Source organism: Neovison vison, chromosome 12 (assembly GCF_020171115.1).
Source record: "Neovison vison isolate M4711 chromosome 12, ASM_NN_V1, whole genome shotgun sequence".
Taxonomy (NCBI): Eukaryota; Metazoa; Chordata; class Mammalia; order Carnivora; family Mustelidae; genus Neogale; species Neogale vison.
The window spans coordinates 104,730,253-104,750,958 of NC_058102.1; the positions used below are offsets into that span (position 1 = coordinate 104,730,253).

General features: G+C 46.8%; 1 protein-coding gene across 1 annotated transcript in view; it reads left to right on the forward strand.

The window, feature by feature from the left end:
- CRACR2A (calcium release activated channel regulator 2A) overlaps nt 1-12,135 on the forward strand; it is a 102,319-nt gene extending 90,184 nt beyond the window's left edge. Inside the window, exons 16-18 of the mRNA XM_044226772.1 lie at nt 7,647-7,748; nt 9,948-10,024; nt 11,382-12,135. Coding sequence (XP_044082707.1) covers nt 7,647-7,748; nt 9,948-10,024; nt 11,382-11,466 — 264 coding nt within the window. The 3' untranslated portion in view covers nt 11,467-12,135. The remainder of the gene's footprint in view (nt 1-7,646; nt 7,749-9,947; nt 10,025-11,381) is intronic.
- Nucleotides 12,136-20,706: the final 8,571 nt, after the last annotated feature.

Genomic DNA, 20,706 nt, shown 5'->3' on the forward strand with positions numbered 1-20,706 from the left:
TGGCTCCCGTGGGCCCAGCTATGCCCAGCCCAGGAGGGGCTCCACACAATGTCTTGGGGCCTCTGTCACAACCCTCAGCAAGAGGGGAGGCTAATCTACATACAGTGTGAGTCGTGTCTCCCCCCCCCCACCGCCCTCACCAGCAAGGCCACCCTCGGCAGGACCCACAGGCAACAGCCCTGTTCTTTGAATTCTGGATTAGCTGTAAAACTCAACTCCCTTGATTTATACTCGCAGGAAGTTGCTTTGCAAGTGTTTTGTACTTTCTGGCCATCTGCATGTTCTTCCTCGACCACTCAGATGTAGTCTTCTCAAAGCCAAGGCTAGGGTGGACAAGGCACATACTTATTTGAGAGGGCCTCCAAGGACTCTTTAACAAAACGATCAGCTAGGATGCCCCACCTCCTTCCCCCTGCAGTATCCATGCGCTGCTCATGCATTTGTCTAAAGCACAGCCAGGCACTGTTCTAGGCTCTGGGAATGATAGCAGCAGGTAAGAGACAAGGTTCCGGTCCTTGTGGAGTTTACCTTCATCCCTCTGTTCAAGCCCCGAAGACCTGGCATAGTCCTTACCTGCTTACCACACTGTAACACCGCTGTGAAGGACACAGTTGCCAGCCCAGCTCCCTGCCTCTGGGTCTCCTGAGAACTGACCCTGTGCCTTTGTCACACTGTGTAACAGGCACCTGGCATGGGGCCCCGCAGAACTAGCGCTCAACAGATGTGGGAGGCATGAATGGATACTGTATCCTTGGGCGGGCAGAATCCTGGAGTTGTTCATTTCTTCATCCTTTTGGCCCTAAGATCTGTGATTCCTCCCACCAAAATCTGTTTCTCTTGGAGTTTGGATTGGCTGGGCCATTCCTTTCTTCTGTGAATCCACATCCTTCTCATTTCCAGGAAAAAGAAGGAACAAGAGTGGAAACAAGATTCAAAGGTTTCTCTGAAATTCACTTCATACAAATTATTTCTCAAAATGATGGTGCTTGAGGAACTTACAGTAGAGAAAATGGAAGTTTTGACATGTAGCGAATGGCTTCAGGCCAAGCTAACAAAGGAGGCAAATGGGATGGGTAATCTGGAAGTAATAGGACATGATTTTTTTTTTTTTTTAATAGTGCGGCCCATTTATCTTCCTCACAGAAACTAAGCCCCAGGAGTGACACTGGGGATTAGCTATCTGCTGGTTCTCAAACTTTCTTCTTGGGAACCCTGGGAACATAGAGACTCCCCCCAGGAACTGGGGAGAGCTCATCCCCCAGATCACTGAGAGCCCTTTCTGCTTCATTCAGTTTTCTCAACGGGAAGTCCAGGCCCAACTTTGTTAGACAAGAGTGTTTCCCTGTGAAAAATTACTGATCTAAAACAGCCACCTCATTCTCAAAGGAAGACATCGAGGCCGTGACCTCTGTACCACCCATTCTCTTCCCAGCTATGTACATTTTTTTTAAGTTTTTTTTTTTTTTTAATTTATTTGACAGACAGAGATCTCAAGTAGGCAGAGAGGCAGGCAGAGAGAGAGGAGGAAGCAGGCTCCCTGCCGAGCAGAGAGCCCGATGTGAGGCTCGATCCCAGGACCCTGGGATCATGACCTGAGCCGAAGGCAGAGGCTTTAAGCCACTGAGCCACCCAGGCGCCCCAGCCACCTATGTACCCATTGTCCCCAGATAGCAACATCTTGAGACAGACTGGACCCTGGTAGAGGCAGTTTAAGTAGTCTGGGATGAATAGGGATGGAGAGAGGAGGCAAGCTTACAGAACCATGCTCTTTGCCCTCAGTAGGGGCTGCTGCTTCTGAGGCCCTGGTTGTGCACCCAGAGCCCAGGATCTCGCTGGAGAGGTGGAATATCAGGTTGAATTTGGCAGCAGTGAGGCCAAGAAATCACAGAGGGCCACCGTTGCAGCTGGAAGCACAAGCTTGGTCATTCTCCCGAAAACCGGGCAAGCCCTGGTTGTCCGGCGTGTTCCCAAGTGGGGTAGGGCTGAAAAGCACTGTCAACATGTACCCAGCAAGAGACCTCAGGGAAACCCTAGTGTCTCGATGGCCCCCTGGGGAAGCCACACGGAAAGGGTGAGGGTGGGACTTTTCTGTATCGTTTGGACTTTGAATGTTCCTTCTCGGGAGTAAAAGCAGAAGGTTCGGGTAAACTCTATATGGCGATGCCAAACCCGGATGGTCAGGATCACCTGGGGTGCTTTCAGACAAAACAGAGGCCAGGCCTTATCTCCTAAATAGAATGATTCAGGGCCTGGAAATACATTGAAGGGGGAGAAAAAAAAAAAAAAGAAAAAGAAAAAAGCAGCCGTCCCTTGGGTGATTTGGCTTCTCAACTGCCATGATCCAAGCCTGAAAAGTGCTTCTCGAAGTTTAATATACACAGGAATCTCCTGGGCGCCTCACTAAAATACAGAATCTGACTCCGCAGGGACAAAACCTTAGGTAGGCCCCGAGGTTCTAACAAGTTCTCAGGGAGGCCCGCGCGGCCAGCTAGGCCGGGTACCACCCTTGGAGAAGTGAGGCTCTGAATCATTGCAGAGACGTCTGCATGCCTTCCCCCAAGACTCTGCCGCGTGTCCCCCCAAGACTCTGCCGCACATCCCCCACCTGGTCTGGCACGGGAGGTGCTGGGGGGACCCAGTGTGGGGACCCAGCCCAGTGGCCCAAGGATTGGAGACAAGTGTGGTGGGGGGTTGGGGGGCGGTTGTGTGAACACGTGAACAAGTGTCAGACAGTGGAGTGTGTGTCGAAGGTGCAGAACAGTGGGATCATGAATGCAATTATTCTCGAGATTCTTGAAAAGCTGAAGTCATTCTGCCTTGGCAACCAGCAATCAGGGGGGTCAGGTGACAGATTAAAACCTGACACCTCATTTGATCAGAGAGAACTGAAAATAATAAGTACTTTGTATTTGCGGAGCACCTTATTTTTCCATAGAACTCCAAGCACTTTGCGAACTCCCTCGCCCGGAGAAGGGGGGGTGGAGGGGGAGCTTTAATAACAGGCTTCAGAACCTGAAGCCTTATTATTAAGTGAATGCTGGCCAGCTGTTCGCAGCGCCCCTTCCTCCCGCAACCTGAAAAGCAGTATAAGAAGAAAGGGCTTAAATTGCCACAGATTATACGTGCCGAAGACTCACTCTTGGAAGAGGTTGTGTGGGGTGGGAACAGATGCTTGGGGTGGGGGTGGGGGACGCTTTGGTCCCTGAAAAAGAAGTTCTTATCATCCCAGCTCCCAGGAAACTGGCCAGTCACCCATGACAGAGTGGAACGGAGGCTCTGAAAGATTCCTCCTGACCCCCACATTCTTACAGCGTATGGCCTTTGATCCTCTGGGGGAGGGGGTCAAGATGGAGGAGGAGTAGGCATAGATGAAAGGACCCTAGAAGATCCTTCCAGTCCCTACAGAACCCATATCCTTTCCCGTGAGAGAGAACTGACTAAGGCTTGTGCTACTTTATGAGGTGGGAGAAAATTACCTACCCCCCTCCCCACCCATGGCTGGTCCCCTGCCCCCCTACCCTCGTTTTTTCCTCCCCCTACGCAGCCCTACCTTGCCCCCAGGCCTTCTGTCGGTTTACATTCCCTATATACCTTATAGCAAATCAAAACAGGTAGCCATTCCAGCCACCTGGGTATCCCCAGCCCTCCCCTACTTCCTTCTCATCTCTGCTGGGGAGGACTGGTTTAATCTAGAGAAGAAACAGGTGGCACTCTCAGTGTCCCGTGTTTAGACCATAGGACCAACTGGACATCTGGAGACTTTGGGGCCTGGATCAGGGCAAATCAGATTTGGCACAAGCCTGAATGGGCTGGTATTTTCCTCAAACCCAGTTTGTAGGTCCCCAATGTCTGCAGTCCGGGCATGTTGAACTTCTTGTTTCAATCTTTTGTCACTCTGGTGCCCCTGTATTCTTAGGCCTGTAAGTCAAGGAAGTGGAAAATGACAGAAGTCATTAAGCCAACAGAATCTGCATCTTCAAACTGGGGAAAAAAAAAAAAAGGAGATTAATTTAATGCAGCCTCTTGTTTTATAGATGAAAAGGCCTGAGATCCAGAGAGAGGAAGTGACTTCTCCAAAAGTACCCCCAGCTTGCCAGACACCCAGCCAGAGCTAGAATCTAGGGCCTTGCCACTTCATTATGCTGCATTATACATTATGTGACAAGAGAGTCACATGGTCTGTGGTTGAAATCTGCTTCTAAAAAATAGGTGTTCATTTCTCTTTTCCATCCTTCCCACTTCGCCTCAAAGCACAATGCTCCGTTATAGCTCAAAGGGGCCAGGCCCCCTCTCCTCTCCCTTCACGGACCACGAGCTAATTCTCGAATGAGAATCTCTGTCATTGGTGGCCATGTTCAGCACAGAGCAAAAAATAGCAGTTTGATTTTTTTCCCCCATGTTCCAAGTTGAGCTTGAAGTGCTGGCAGTTTAAAACGACTACACAAATAAATCTTGTTTTGACTCATAGTCCAGGGGGTGGATAAATATGGAAACCCCCAAGATATAATTTTGCAGTCATTTTTTTCTTAGCATAACTACATGCTTTAATGTGCTGAGAAATTTTTTTGTTCTGGCTCCAGGGAGCTAGCAGCACTCTCCTGGCTAAGTGCTTTTTCTTGCCTCCCAGCAAATGGATATTAACACACGCGCGCACACATGCACACACACACAGACACACGCTACAGCCAAGCAAACCCAACAGCTGCACGTTCTGAGCTGAATGCCAGTCCTCGGCTCCAAGTTGACAGCTCATGTTATTTAAAGTCAGAGGTGGGTAATCTTGTGAATTTCAACACGTCTGTCTTCCAACAAGCTCAAGTTCAAAGAACGGCAACTCAGACGGTTGGAGTTACGGGGAGGCTTCTGTGCCGGGCGTCAGCAGTAGGAACCTGCTGCATAGGTCCGTCTCATAGCTCATTCAATAGAGTCTTTGAAAAGGGGTGGGGCCCCCCTCACCACAGAGGTTGTGTGTCCAGCTAAACAACTTCGATGCCTTCCCTCTGCCCTGCCCTGCCAATGGCATCTATAGAAATGTCACCAGAGGTGGGATGGACCTTCAACAGGAGGTTGGACCTTCAACCCTAACCCTAACCCTTTGGACTTTAGACTTGGAACAGGAAACGTTGCTTCTTCTGGTGGGTCAGATCGAGCCTCTTTGTGCCAAGCGGTGCACAGGCAGAACAACTAGCTGGGTACGTGAAAAGCATAAGGTTTGGGCAGAGAGCTGAAGACTTGAGTTTCAAGTCAGAGAGGACCTCGAGACATCTATCCCAGCCCCCATCCTCCCCCTGGCCTTGTATCAAAGCCTGTTGTTGGACCCTGGTGATGAAGACTGACCCCCAAGATGGATAGCACTCTCTGGCCTTGTGCGTGTGCCTACTTATTTTTGCCATCTCTTTGGAGCTATGCCTAATTCTTCATCAGTGGTGGGCCAGGGCCTGTGGAGGGGGAAGCCAGTTGTCCACAGTATTCGCATTAGAGAGGAACAATGAGGAAAAACAGAAGCCACAACTCTAGCTAGGTGGTAGGGGTGGAGTGGGGAGAGAGGTAGCTTTTTTCCACTCCTTTTAAGGTGTTTTATCTTTATATCCAGGCATTGCTTTAAAAAAGAAGACTGTCCCCCTTTCCCTCAGGGGCACCCCTGTGTTTGTGGTGCTCAGGGCTCAGATGCTGGGCTTGTCATTCTTTCCTATCTGACCCCATGTGGCCATTTGGCACCCACCACCACCTTGGCCAGCGGGGAGACTGAAACCATCACTCATTCTAAAATACCTGTATCCGGGTTCGAATTCTGCCTGGGGGTTTCAAGTCCGATGCTCATATTTTCAGAGTTTCCATGTCAAGAAATCCCACAAGCCTTAGTCATCCCTCACACATAAATCTACAAATAACTCTCATGTGCTCTACAACAGCAAGCCTTTTGGCCCATTTCCCTGCTTCCTCCTCTTTTTTTCCTTTTCTCTGAAAAAGTCCTCGCACAAGTTTCTGCGGCACCACACAGTCCGAAAATGGGGCTATTCCCATTCCCGAACACTCTGGTAATAGGGAGCCACAGCAGGTCTCCATGCCGGAAGTCATTTCTCATTTGCAGATACTTGGAACAGAGTGCGATCCCCTTAGCGCCTCAGCTACAGTGTACATAATCTGATCTATGTCTGATGGGTCGGAAGACGCATTCCAGATCAGGCAGCGCCTTTGCGCCATCATCAGCCACATGAGTTACCATCTGACCATGGGTAAATGGAGATACCACTTTGAGAGGGTTCTAGTTAAGAAGACACTAAATAGCAGAGAGTTCCCTGGAAATCAGAATTTAGAGAAAACCGTTGGAGAATCGTGGACCTGTATACTGTAGGGTCCTCATAACTCAGTAGACTTTGCTATTGTTCTTTCGGATTCTCTGAGCCTTAACGTTCTCATGGAGGAAATGAGAAATTTTTTTTTTCCCACTACGGGACTGCAGTAAAAAGGAACGTGTACATTGAGAAAACGTGGAGGCTTAATTTCGAATCTAATTGCATTCAAACTTAAAACACGCGCCCCTCTCAGATGGACGTGGGACATGTATTTGAAGTGGTGCAATCTAGTGGTTTAACTCTTGGCAAAACTATAAGCGGTTGTCGGCTTCTGCCATCCCCCAACCCTCTATTCAGTAAAACATTTTAGCTACAATGAATAACTATTGGTTACCAAATTATTATTAAAAGCCCCTAATTAAATATCTCGCTAAGTAAAAATAACCTGCTTACATGTGAATATTACCATATTAACTCACTTAATAGCTGTGCGCCGAGGGCCCTTTGTTTGCCCTCCTGAGAGGCGCATGAAGTACACACATTTCACGAGGGAGGACACCCCGGATGCAGGACTCCAGGGAGCAGGCCCATGGCTGGTGTATCACGGTCACCGGGGGAGTAAAGGAAGTTGACCCTGTGAATACACCTGTTACTTGTGGCCCCAGAAGTGGAGTTTCTAGGGCACTGAGCTCTTCCCACGCGGGTTTCTATCCAAGCCAGAGTGCCCGGCAGCGGGGGTCTGTACTGCACGGTCACCTCAGATTCCATACACAACAATCATAGACTGGGTGCTGGGGACCCAGTACCATGAATCAGAATTGGACCCAACCCTCAGGGAGCTTATGTGCCCAGTATAAGGCCCCAGTATAAGCAGCCCCTAGAATTGTTCCGAACCACATTGTCTTAATTCCTTTGCTTCATTCTGGTTCATTTTGACGAGTCTGGTCACTTAGGAATGTTTTCAGGGATGCTGTCAACCCTGGAAAGGGACACATAGTTCACCCGTGTCTGCTGTCCCCTCATCCTGTTACCCACAGCACACCTGGGGAGCCTGCATGTCCCACCCAGCAATGATGAGTGGGGGAGGAGGGAGGGAGTCACTGTACAGCCCAGTCTGGGGGCCACCGGGAGGCAGGCCTGAGGCACCTTGCAGAAGCTTTGTAAACTGAGGCTATCAGAGAAGGTGATGTTCCCTTTCCGCTTTTGGAATGACCCTATTCTTGCCTGGTCTATTGGGGCAGCAGGGAACTCTCAAGCCAGACTGTAACTTTCCCACCAGCATTTTAAGCCTGCCCTTCTGGGGTTTCCTTATGGGTGCTTCTCTCATTTAGGGGATTATCTGTTCTGCAGGAAGCTGTGGGAAACTATATTCCTGTTCTTCTGCTGGGCAATAAAATTGACAACGAGAAAGAGCGGGAAGTCCCGCAAGGCCTCGGAGAGCGGCTTGCCAAGGTAAAGAGCAAACGTTTCTGACTCTCTGGACAGGGTGGGACCCTGAGGGCAGTCAGGCCTGTCCCCAAGAACCTGGGAAGGAACTTTCTCTGGAAGCCCCCTGGGAAGGAAGCAAGCGGGCAGGGTTGGTGTCCTGGCGTCATGGGAATGGCCCATGTCCTGCACACGTGGTACTTTCTGTAGAAAGCCACACACTGCAAGATAGAGTTGGCCAGGGATGACTAGGGTAGAGGGAGTTTTCCCAGACTCTCTTCCTTGGGACTCAGAATGATAAATTGTTAGATAGTAATAGGTTACTTACTTAAATCCCCTATCTGATACTCAAATCCGTTCTTTTGCATTTCCACTTGATCACCTCCAGGGATGAAACACTCACTATCTGTAAGACAGCTTGTTCTTCTTTGAACAGCTCTGTTAGAGAGCTTATCCATTCTATCAAGATTGAGCCCCGAGCTGTGAACTTGAGATAAACTCAGAGCATGCACTCGAAAACACAGCATTAAAATAAGCATCAGCCCTCTTGCCCAAGCTGGGGACCTATAAGGCTCGATGGAAATCAGACAGCAAACAGTGCTCGTTCCTCAGCTGTCTCTCCTGCCTCCGAGTGGTTTTCAGGAAACTCTATGTCTGGGAAAATGGGGGTGCTTTCCAGGCCCAGGGTTCCATACTTTTTAGTGTGCTTGCTCTAAACAGGGACTCACGGCCCCTGAGGCTGGGCAAACGGGCACAGAGGCTAAGGGTCAAGGAAAAAAGGAGGAAGAAGGGTGACAAGGTAGTTAGCTGCCTGCCCTCCCTGACCCCCAGTACTGAAACTCGAAAGAACTCTGCCTACAGATTTCTCATGTCTCATCTGGCAGAAAACTCGGACCAGAACTGATGAGGAGCTGGTCTTCATTTACCTTGCTTGAATGAATTTTCAAATATTTTACCAAAGAAGTATTAATATGTTTGATTATAAGGTGCTGTCCCAGACCCACGGACAGTGACACAGTATAGACATCTGCTGTGTCTCTGAGACTCAGAATCTCTGCATCCCAAAATACATCTGGATCCAAAGATTTTGATTAATGAACAGCAGGCTTGTGTTCTTATCACCCCATTTTTTTTCCCTTTTGTCTCTTTTTGGTCAGTTGAAAGCAATCAAACAAACAAAAACGAGGCTCTGAGCCACTAGTATTGATCCAGTTTCTCACAGGGGTCCTTGCTGGTGGAGTCAGGAAGGCAAGGCAAAGCTCATCTTCGAATTCTAGATCCTGTGAACTCTCGCTCCCCCCACCATGGAGGTTTTTTTCTTCCGAAGACTGTACCAACAGCAGTGCCTACAGGGGCTGGGTAAATAGAACCAAGGATGGAGCAGGGGTCCCTGGGGTAGCGATTCAGGAAAGCTGAGCTGGGAGCCGGTGTCCCAGTGTCCGTAAAGTCCCCTGATTTGCAAACCTCAGCAGAAGTGTCCTCCCTCGGCTGCCTGCATCCCCACAGGGCATCAGCCTCCCTGCCATTAGCACTGTCCCTACCAAGGAAGCAGGAAATCTACTAACAGGATTGATAAATGGGCATAATGATGAGCCTTGGCCAAGAGCCCCCACCGTGCAGGCAGGATGGCCTCTGCCTACTGAGGTGATGGACAGTTGTCCTGTGGCACCAACACTGGCAGCCTAGGCAGCTGGAATATTCATTAACTGGTGTGAAGGAGATTTTCTACTGGAGTGCCTTAGGGACACCTGCCCCAGGGCCAGCGTCCTGCGAAAAGCCCCGCCATTAGCTACATAAGTCACTGAATGAACAGACTCTGTCTGTACTGTGCCCTCAGTTTCCCTGCCTGTGCAGTGGGAAGAACGTGGCCCATCCCAGCCTTCGTATCTTTGCCTGCATCACAGGCTGGTGTGAAAAGGAAACAAGCATGTACATACCTGAGAGCAATTATGGGAACATGTAAAGCACTAAGGTGGCACGCTGTTTTGTGTTTTACAATTGTTATAGCTCACCTGGGAGATGGATACAGAACTTGCCTTAGACAGGGAGCCTAGGGCATTGAGGGAAATCAATTTTCTTATACAGAGTAGGGATGGGGAGAGGAGGGATAGGGAAGTCTTCGAGGGGAAGTGAGGGATGCCGAGAGATGCATGTTTTCCCATCTCCCACGGTTCCGTCGAGCTCCCCGAGCATTCTCTTTCTGTCCCCTCTGCTTTATGATTCCAGGAGAACAATCTGATCTTCTATGAATGCAGTGCCTATTCCGGTCACAACACCAAAGAGTCCCTGCTCCATCTAGCCAGGTACAGAGGTGCATCCCCGCAGACGTGGTCTGGTGGGAAGCACCTGCGTTCACCTCTGTGCGGTCCCTACACCCGCCCTCTGTCTTCTGGAGCCTTCTGGGTAAAGGGGCTGGAGGCTTAGGCCTTTGTGTGGGGTTCAGGGACAGCCCTCTGAAATACAATAGGGACAAAAAGGAAACGCTCCCCTGCCTCTCACCCCCACTGCCGCCTTCTTCTGCAGCTTAAAAGCTGCCTTTTCCCTAGGGATCTTCTTTTAAAATGCAAATCCTTCTGGGAAAGGTCACATCACAGGTCCCTGAACACTGGCCAGTATCTTAGCAGGGAATCATTGGCATCTAGCTGGGAACAACAACAGTTATAATACAGACTCTAGGGGAGAGGGCAGAAGCCCGGGAGGGAGGCGCTGTTTGGAAGGAACTAGAGGCACCAAGGGGACAGTGCTTAAAGGGTCAGTTCCATCTAAAGACTGTTTTCATAAGCCTCTCCCTACACCAAAATTTTAAAAATCCCGAAAATCCCATAGAAGAAGGCCCTATTCTCAATACTTGGACATTCATTCATGTATTCACTTATTTATAGGCATTCATTTCATTCCATCTACCCACCCACCCACACCACCCATCCAGCCAGTCACCGACCCTCTATCCAGAACCACTTTATCTATGCACTGGAGAGGTTGTGGAGTCATGGAAGACCCTATAGGCTTTTCTCTGACACTGATTCCTAGGCCAAGTCTAACGTAGGAACATCCATCAGAGCATCCCTGCTGACTCAGGTCGTTGTAAATATCCAGAGAGATGCTAAAGGTGAAAACACACTGAGGCTATCATGCAGGGATAAGATCCTTCGCAGTATTTTTAATTCTTCACCTCCTACATTTAATCTGGAACTGTAGCGACATGGGACAGACCTCCTATAGGGTTAATAACGCAAAAGTATACTTTCTGAGTCTCTACTGTGTGCCAGGTACTAGATAGGCTACAGAGACACAGAGACAAAACATCCAGTCCTGGCTTCAAGCGGATTTCTCACCTGAGGGAGCCACCCTCAGAAGGGTGAAAGCACCTTCTGATGCAGGGTGATGGGGTTATAACAGAGAAATGGCTGGAATGCTGTCAGGGACACTTACACCACCTGGAGAATCAGGCGAGGCTTCTTGGAAGAGGTGTCACGAAAGATCTATATTGCCTAAACGTTGTCTTTACAAATTATGGTTACATACCTGTACTTCCCGGAGGGACACTTTGAATTCTCTGATGCTCTGGTGAGGCTGAGTTCCTTCCTTATCATCCAAATGGCCTGTAACCCCAGGACCTAGTGCTCTCCACTACTGATGTTATACCTTTCCTTCTTTCAGGATCCTCAAGAAACAAGAAGATACAGCCAGGGAGGACACAATACAAGTTGACCGCCCTGCCAAAAAGAAATCTTGCTGTGGCTGATAAGAGTCCTCCCAGCCCTGTTCCATGTGGACATGAGGTCACAGAACTTACCCTGATTCCTGCACATGGGCTCCTGCTTGGATGCTGCCACCACAGCCTGCCTAAGCCCTTGTTTCTGTCAGCGACTTGCCTCCACCAACAGGAGGGGAAGCACATCCAGCCAGGAAAGCTGCTCCTGGAGCATTTTGGAATCTTCTTTATCTTCTCTCTCTAGACCCAGGTGCCCATTTCCCACCCCTTCCCCCAGCTTAGTTTTGTGGGGAAAAGAAACAGATGGGCTTTTCCAGAAAAATCACCACATGCCTTCCCCACCTCCCTTCTGCTCCCCTTGCCCTTAGGAAATGCAGCACCGTGGTTGTCATGGCAACCACGAAGGGCAGACTTGCTGCTTCCTGTAGGCCAAAGACACAGGACCAGGGCGGTGGGTCTTCCTTTGGCTCCTGTTCTCTGGATATCAGTGGGATGCTCTTGGCATATGCTTCATAGACCTCGAGATGCCCACGTGGTGTTGAGAAAAGCATCCACATTCTATTGCACACCCCACCCGCAGGGATCCTGCTCCTTGCTGGGCTGCAGAACCCCGTGTCTCAGCAGCCACCATGCCTCCTGTATTTGCCCCCTCGCAGTCTCTGGAACATGCCTTATGAGAAACCCACACCCTATCCTCTCAACCCCCCACCCACAGCCCTGACTCCAAGGTGGACTGTGGGTGATAAATGTGTGCCTGGGGTGAATGAGTGGGCTTAGTTCCTACTTAACTTTGACTAAGAGATGAGAAGAAAACGAGGGGAAAAACCCATCTGCTGCTAAACAGAGCGACCATTTCTGGTGTATAAATAAGGTATATATAGCTCTGTAAAAGCCATTTTCCAATGTTTCTCAAAATAACTCTTCGAAAAATTGTACATGATGATTAATGGGGTAGATTGACATGCAGGCAGTGAGGCCCAGCACTGGGTCCATAGTTACCGACTTCATTTTATTTTATTATTTTATTTCCAGAAGACTATATTTAAAAAAAGAAAGTGTGGCCATGTTGTGGACATATAGCTGACGTTTCAGAAGTGAGCAGAGTGTAGCTGCAGACTTCACCATCCCTGGGATGTTGCACTAGGGGCATGATCTGGGCCCGTATGTGGTCCCTTCATCTGGGTGGTGATGAGTTCCCAGCCCCAGCTGGGCTCCAGCATCCCTGGCTGGCCCTCAGGGGGGCTGGCGAGGGGAGGGCATTCTTACCCTGGGTGGGAGCCTGGATGAAAAGATCATAAAGCTCACCGCCCCCTACCATTCATGGGCTGCAGGCCCAGCCCTACAGGAAAGTGAGTGGTATCCATACCTAAGTGGCACAACATAGGAAGGGAGAGGAGCACAAAGTGTCCACAGGCCTCCAAGAAGATTCAAGACAACCGTATACAGCCAGCTTGGTAGTAGAGTGTCTGCTGGTCAGAGTTCCTAAGGGTGTTCCCTGTAGCCTCCTCCCCAGACTCCTAGAAGTGTCAGAGTTCCATGGGTCACCAGGCAAGTGCCTACCTCCTTTTCTCAGGCTTTTCTCTCCCTCATTTGGTGCTTGGAGGCACCAGGGAGCCCATGGATGGTATAGCACAAAAGCCAGCACTGAGCCCCAGGAGGTGCCCCATGATCTTGGGGGAAGCCAGCTCCCTGTCTGATCTCCCATCTCATCTGTAAAATGAATGTTGGGCTCTTTGATGGTTCTGGTTCTTCTTGTTCAGGGTCCTTGTGATGATAACTTTATCTTCTAACTTAGGCTGGCCTTGCCTTCAGTCCATATTTGAAGGGAACTCACAGGAAACTCCTTTCTCTAAGAAAGGACCATGGCAATTGTCTCATTCCTGGGATGCAGGGGGTGATGGGTCACCCAGAAGTGGCCCTCCAGCATCTGTGTGGGTGTGTGTTGTTGTGTGAATATGTGTTGTTGAGCAGGGCAGGGGCAGATAGAAGGTAGGGATCACCATAAAGAAAGTAAACTGAATCTCCTGCTTCTGAAAACAAAAAAGCAGAGATGACGGTTGGAACTTATGGGGCAAGTTGGCTATACCTGGAGTTTCCCAAACCCGCAGATGGTTTTATACCCTATACCAAGTCCCTGGCTTGGGGCTACATTTTTCCATTTAGGAGAAGAGCATTCAGCATTTAGAACAGGGTGGAGTGATCCTAGTGCCTGACCCCACAGCCCACAAAACCTCAAAAGTCCAGGCAGAGAAGAGAGGGCAGCGAGGGTCTTTAGGCCCCTGCTGCTTTCTTCTCTAACCCCACTTGAAACAAGTATGGAGGATGGGACCTCAGAGAGCCTCTGAGAAGTTCTGTGTGCCAAGGTCAGAGCCTCCCCTTCTCTCCAAATTCCTCTTAAGCTATCAAGGTGATCAAAGTCACCCCCGTGACTGTGAGCCTGTCCCAGGGCCTGGCAGAGTGCTGTCAGAGAAACCTCTGGCTCCAAACCATTTACATAGCTGTAATGACCTTGAAGTCGTCACCTGGCCAGGGTTCCTGTTCATCTGTAGATTGGAGGTTTCAATGTCTACCTCACATGGACACTTTAAATATTAAATGAGGCAATGAATGTGAAATACTTAGCACAGTGCCCAGTACACATAGGTGCTAACAGGTAGGGGCTACCTTTGTTGTCAACATTGAGTCACTGCCCAGACCACTAACCTTGCCCTAATTTCAGATTGAGAACCAGCTAACACTTACTAAGTACTATAAGTGGGTGTTCTCATAAACACTACCTTATTTGAGTACTCAATTGCTGAGCCCATTTCCTTGGCATATGAGCTTGTTTCTGGCATTGCTCTTAGCTCTGCTCTCCTTTGTTCCTGTGGGTTTCCTGGTTTTCCAGTCAGTACCATATGTATGTGTATGTATGCAGTGTATGTGGTCTGCTTCTGCATAATCCACATAATTCACTCTGCTCCCTGTCTGTGGTTCTCCAGTCCACAGACAGCACCTGAGACCTACTGTTAGGGTATTTACCTAAGAATGAACTCTGCTCACCACCATCGTTGGCTCCACATTTTCTTCCCTATTCTGACTCCTTTCACTTCTTCTGTCATTTGTGGCTGCCCTGAGCCCTGTGTTGCCAAACCAGGGGCTTCAGCACCGAACCAAAACTCTGGTTGTTTTTTGTGATATTTGTTTTTAGATATATTTATTTATTTTACAGCACAAGAGAGAAAGAGCAAGCATGCACAGGGTGGAGGGGCAGAGGGAGAAGGAAAGGGAAACTCAAGCAGACTCCTTGATGAGCCATATGTGGGGCTCGATCTCACGACCTGAGATCATGACCGGAGCCAACACCGAGAATCAGATGCTTTAACCAACTGAGCCACCCAGATGCCCTGCCCCAGTTGTTTTGCTATTTGTCTACCATTTATTTGCTTGATGGTCTTTTGGGGGGTCTTCTCTGTTCCTCTGTAATATACTAGCTTTCTTCCACCTCTCTCCATCTGATACTCTTTGTCTTTCCTTAACACTTCAACCCAATCTTGGACTCCACTCTTCCCTACTTGAGCCCATTCCAGGTCACACCTGCACGTTCTATCAAAAATAACAACCCTTTGTCCTGTCACTAGCAGCCAATGCTCTAAAGGATCTTAAACCAATTTCAGCTAAAGTATTAATGCAAATTGTGGCTTAAGGGCTATATGTATACTTTAAGAAAGAACTTTAAAGGAGGCAAAATTCTAGCTCAAGGGAATAAATCCTAGTGGTCATGGGGTTCAAGTATTTAGGACAGAGCTGCCTTCTCCTAAAGTGGTTTACTTCAAGGATTTTGGGACTCTATTTCTGGGTTCATATATGTTTATAATTGTTATGTCTTCTTTATGAATTGACCCTTTATTATTATAAGGTGTCCTTCTTGCTTTTGGTAGCAATTTTTGTCTTACAGTCTATTTTGTCTGATATTAGTAGAGACACTCCAGCTCTTTTTTGGCTGCTGTTGCTATAACCTTCTCTATTCTTGTACTTTCTCCCTATTTATGCTTTTGAATCTAAACTGAATCTCTTGTAGACAACATATAGTATGATAATGTCTTCTAATATATTCTTCCCATCTCTGCCCTTTCACTAGGAAGTTTACTCTGTTTACATTTAATATATTGGGTAAAGTAAGATTTATGCCTGCCATTTTGCTATATCTTTTCTGTATTTCGTATGTCTTTTTGTTCTTCTGCTTCTCCATTACTGCCTTCTTTTGTTAGTTATTTTCTAATGTACTATTTTAATTATCTTCTTGTTTCATTTAGTATTTTTTTTAATTTATTTTCTTGGTTGGTGCCCTGAAAGTAACCATTAATACCTCAGTTTATAACAATCTAGTTTGGATTAATATCAACTTAATTTCAATACCACACAAAACTTTGCTCCTGTATAGTTCCATTCCCCTCTCCTGTATGTTGATATTGTCACAAATTACATCTTTATACATTTTCTTCCCACCAACATAGATTTATTTTTATGCAGTTCTCTTAAATCAGATTTAAAAAGAAGTTACAAAAAATGCATTCATACTATTTTCTATATTTAATTACATAATTACTTTTGCCAGTGCTTTTTATTTCTTCACGTTGATTCAAGTAACTATCTAGGGTCTTTCACTTCACTAGTATTACTTGTAGGGAGGATCTGCTAAAGAACACTGCTGTCAATTTCATTTAGATGAAAATGTCTTGATTTATCTTTCAGTTTTGAAAGATAGTTTTATCAGATATTGAACTTTTGCCTGACAGGGTTATTTTCCCCTTGCTACTTTGAATATAACCATCTGCTGTTTCTGGCCCCATGGTTTCTGATGAGAAAGTAGCTGTTAATCTTATTGAGGTTCTTTTGTATGTGATGAGTTGCTTCTGTCTTGCTGCTTTCAAAATTCTTTGTCTTTGTCTTTCAGCAGTTTGATTTTGATGTGTCTAGCTATAGAACTCTTAGAGTTTATCCTACTTGGAGTTTGTTGAGCTTCTTGGATGGGTAGATTGATGGCTTTCATCAAATTCAGGGAGGTTTTAGTCATTATTTCCTTAAATATTTTCTATATCCCTTCCTCCCTCTCCTTTCCTTCTAGAACTCCTGGGATGCATATGTTGATATGCTTGATGGTTTTCTGAGGTTTTGTTCACTTTCCTTCTTTATTTTTTGTGTTCCCCAAACTGGATAATCTCAATAGCCCTATCTTTAAGTTCAGTGATTTTTTTCTTCTGCCTGCTCAAATATGCTATTGAGAATTTCTAGTGAAATTTTCATTTCCATTATTGTATTTTCAACTCCAGAATTTCCGTTTGGTCCCTTTTATAATTTTTATATCTTTATTGATTCTCTGTATTTGGTGGGACCTTGTTTTCAGACTTTCCTTTAGGTCTTTGAACATATTTAACATAGCGGGTTTAAAGTTTCAAAAACCTCACTTTACTAGCCATATCTACTGTGCACAAAACAAGTTCTGCTTGCCAGTTCTTGCTTCCTTCCTCACACTTCACACAACATTCCCAGGATTTGTCTCGTGCCTTAGCTCCACTTCTAACCTCCTCCCTAAAGCCTTTCCTATCTTCTGGATTGGAGGAGGGATATGAAACTAAGAAATCTTTCAGGTCTGAGAACTGTCCCCTCCACCTTGAGCCTCTGGATATCCTGCTGCAGACGAGCTGCCCAAGAAAATATCCACCTCTTTAACGAAGTGAAAGAAGGCCAAAAACCCTCAGGCAGTGTTCCCTTTCCTGCCAGGAAGTCAGATATTTCACAAAGTTTCACTCAGAAGGGATAGATGGGAGAATACTACAGATCAGAAGTATTTAATTACTTCAAAATAATGAAATTACAGTACGCAAACATACAGAAACAAAGATTTAAGTAACTTCTTGCTGACTGGGCTTAAGAGCACTGTCACCTCTCCTCCTATTATCTGTGGGAAAAGAAATTGACTGCACAAATCCCAACAAAGTTCAGTCAAAATCAATAAGATTTTACCCTTTATTTGTTATTTCTTCCCTTCTTTCCTTGGGGGTGTGTGTGTCAGAGTGAGGGATAAGGATGATGATGGTTAACATGATATAGGATCTTTCAAAAGCTCCCCCACTTCCTACCTCCATTAATGTCCCTATTAATAAATATTTTAATTACAAACAGTAACAGTAACAAAGAACATCATAACTCCAACTTTCACACAATTCAGTGGAGCCAGTTTCAGTAAAGTGTCCTACTTAGGAAGAAACTTCCTGGAAATGATGGGGGTTGGGAAACCATATGGTGCTTGGCTGAGGACCTGAACTCAATGTAGAAACTGAGAAGCACTTGTTCATTAATGAGGTTGTGTTCATTTATCATCCTGGGGCAGGACTGAGTCAAGTCCAAGAACAGACGCCTCTGTCAGGGCTGGAACTTCATCAACACTTTGGCTCTGATTAGGAAGTGGTACTTGCAGGCTCTTGACGTACCACCAGGAGACTCTCCACCCAGAAAATGAGGACACTTAGGGTCAGTGAGGCATGTGCCATCATAATGAATTATGACTGGATCCATCTGACCTATAAAAGTAAATACTACCCATAAAAACCCTGCACTACTAAGCAAAAATGTCCAAAGAACATGGACAGAAGAAATGGGATTTTTTTATTTTTAACTTGGAATCGAAACATGTACAGCTCAAGGAGCCTCCTAATGAATTTGAGTAAGATGACTATGGAAGTAGAATTCATTGAGTATGTGCAGCACCAGGTCAAGGACAGAGTGTCAGGGTATATGATTTAACATCCAGTGTATAGGCTCCCCAAGGCCATTCTGTAATGGTGTTGTATTGTGCTTATTTATACACAGTGCCCACAGGGCTATAATGAGTGAAATGCACTGGACTGAACTCCCGAGGGCAGGAGCATTCATCTCTGCCTCATGCTTAGTACAGTGTCTGACAAACAATGGTTGCCTTATAGAAGCAGTTGAGAACAGAGCATCATTTCTCAAGAACAAGGCCCACCACTTGGTGAGCAGTCCATTGGAGCCCCAGTTCCCAGAGGCTAGATGGCTGGGCTTCTGGGGTCTGGTAGACCCATGGGGTTGCCTCACTGGTTCAAAATGAGCTGCTACTTCTGGCTCTTAAAACAGAGTTCTGAGAAGCATTCCAGCTGCTGTGATTCAATTGCATTTCAGACAGTGTGATGCCCATCAAAGCATTCCATCTCATCACCCCAGCAGTTTCCCCAGCTGTTGCTAGTAGCAATCCATTACCCCAGGCGGCTCAACAACTTAATCTGACTTAGGCTCCATGCTTCTGTGCATAAAAGATGCTTCCCTGCCTGGTTTTCTTCCTTCCTGGTATGAAACTGACCAACTTTACCTAGGCTGTGCCTCTCCCAGATGTTTTCTCTAATCCCTAATGATCTGCTCAGAATAAGAACATGAACACAGTTGTGTGACCTTGGGCAAAACCTGGAACTTCTTGGTGCTCTGAGCCCTAGCTTCCAAATCCATAAAATAGTGTTCTCTGCCCTACTGTCTGCTAGTGTGAAGGTCAAACAAGAACTCTGGGGAAGGATTAAGTCAACTGAAAACCTGTAGACAAATGTCAGCTATTACATCATCTGTCTCTCTGTGCAAAAGACATAAAAACAGAATAAGCAAGAGAGAAAGTTCCACACTTCTTGGTAACCAGGAGAAGCTGGGGCCTCAGGGGAGAGCATCTCCCATTTCTCTGGGCTAGCAGAATAAGGAAAACTTGCATTCCTTCAGGCTACAGACTTCTGTCTAAGAATGCTTTGTATCTTTCCACTCTGCCTTAAAATGGGACAGGAACTCAGCATAGCAGACTACAGGGTTCTCACTGGCATGGTTCTGGTGTCATTCAGTTTTCTATTTACATCATAAATGCTAGGTGTGTAGATTTCTTGCCCAGTCCAGACTTCAGATAGTGCACTAATTGACCCACTTTACATATATGGTTTATAGACTCTTTCATTTTGGGATGATGAAAAGCTCTGGAGTTGGAGGGGAATGATGGTTCCATGCAATATTGTGACTGTACTCAATGTCACTGTAAAGTAGTAAATGGTTAAAACTGCAAATTTTATGTTTTGTATACTTTACCATAATACATTTTTTTTCAGAAAACACTTTCACAAGCAATTATGTTCCATGAATGAATATAGGATTCACTCTCTTCAATGCCCAAGTATTTTTTCAGAAAACACTTGTACAAACAATTATGTTCCATGAATGACTATAGGACTGATTCTCTCTTCAGTGCCCAACAATGAGGGTTTTATCAGAGATAAGGGAGCAAGAAAGGAAGACCAGCTTACTTAACATCCTTGATGCTTCAGTGTGCTCAAGGGGAAGAAATACCTAGAAAGCCACAAGTATACAGTAGCATTTCATAAAAATGCCGTGACCACAATCCCCCGGATCCCTTTCCCTTAAGGGTCTCCACCAGCCCCACCCCACCCTGTATTCTGCTGACACTTCTGCCCCTGCTCACCCTTCTCTTTAGGAATTTGGCTCCATTCCTTGTAGATAAGCTCCTGGAGAAAGGACTTCCATATCTTCTGTGCCAACAGGAAGGGCTAACGTGGTCCCGGAGTGTGGGCTCAATAAGAATGTGTTGAATGACACAAAAAATGAATGGCAAAAGCCTTTTATTATTCCTGAAATTTTGTTGCATTGACTACAGTGGGAAATACATCCATTAGCATCCAGAAATACTTTGGTTTAGCAAGATTGATGCAGTAATCTTTTATAGTAAGGACACTAGGAACTAGCGTAAGAGGACTGAAGTAGGAGAGAACCCGAATACTGTGTTCCATGATGAAGGGCTGACTTGGGTGTTACGCTTGTTCTGAGTGACTTAACAGGCCAGATTAGGACCAGCCAGCACCGAGCATGGGGATTGCAACCTATCCTAAGGAAGTTTGTCCCTGTGAGCACTGCCCAGCAATGGAATAGGCTGCCTCACCAGATAGTGAGCTCCCTAACACTAGAGGTATTCAAGCAGATGTTGAACACTCTGCTCTTAAGATTCCCTCTACCACTACCCCACCAAACCTGAGAGTCTGAGATTGTTTTGAACCGAGACTAGAGTAAAAGTATATGGGATAAGGCGTGCCTGGTAGTCTAGATGAGTTGACCAGGATGCATCCATGGACCAGGAGAATGTTGAGCCTGTCCATTTCTGTACTTCGTCTTCCCACTCACCCTTCTCCACTTTCTCCCCTGTCCCACTTCTGCCCTACTTTTCCCTCCCTT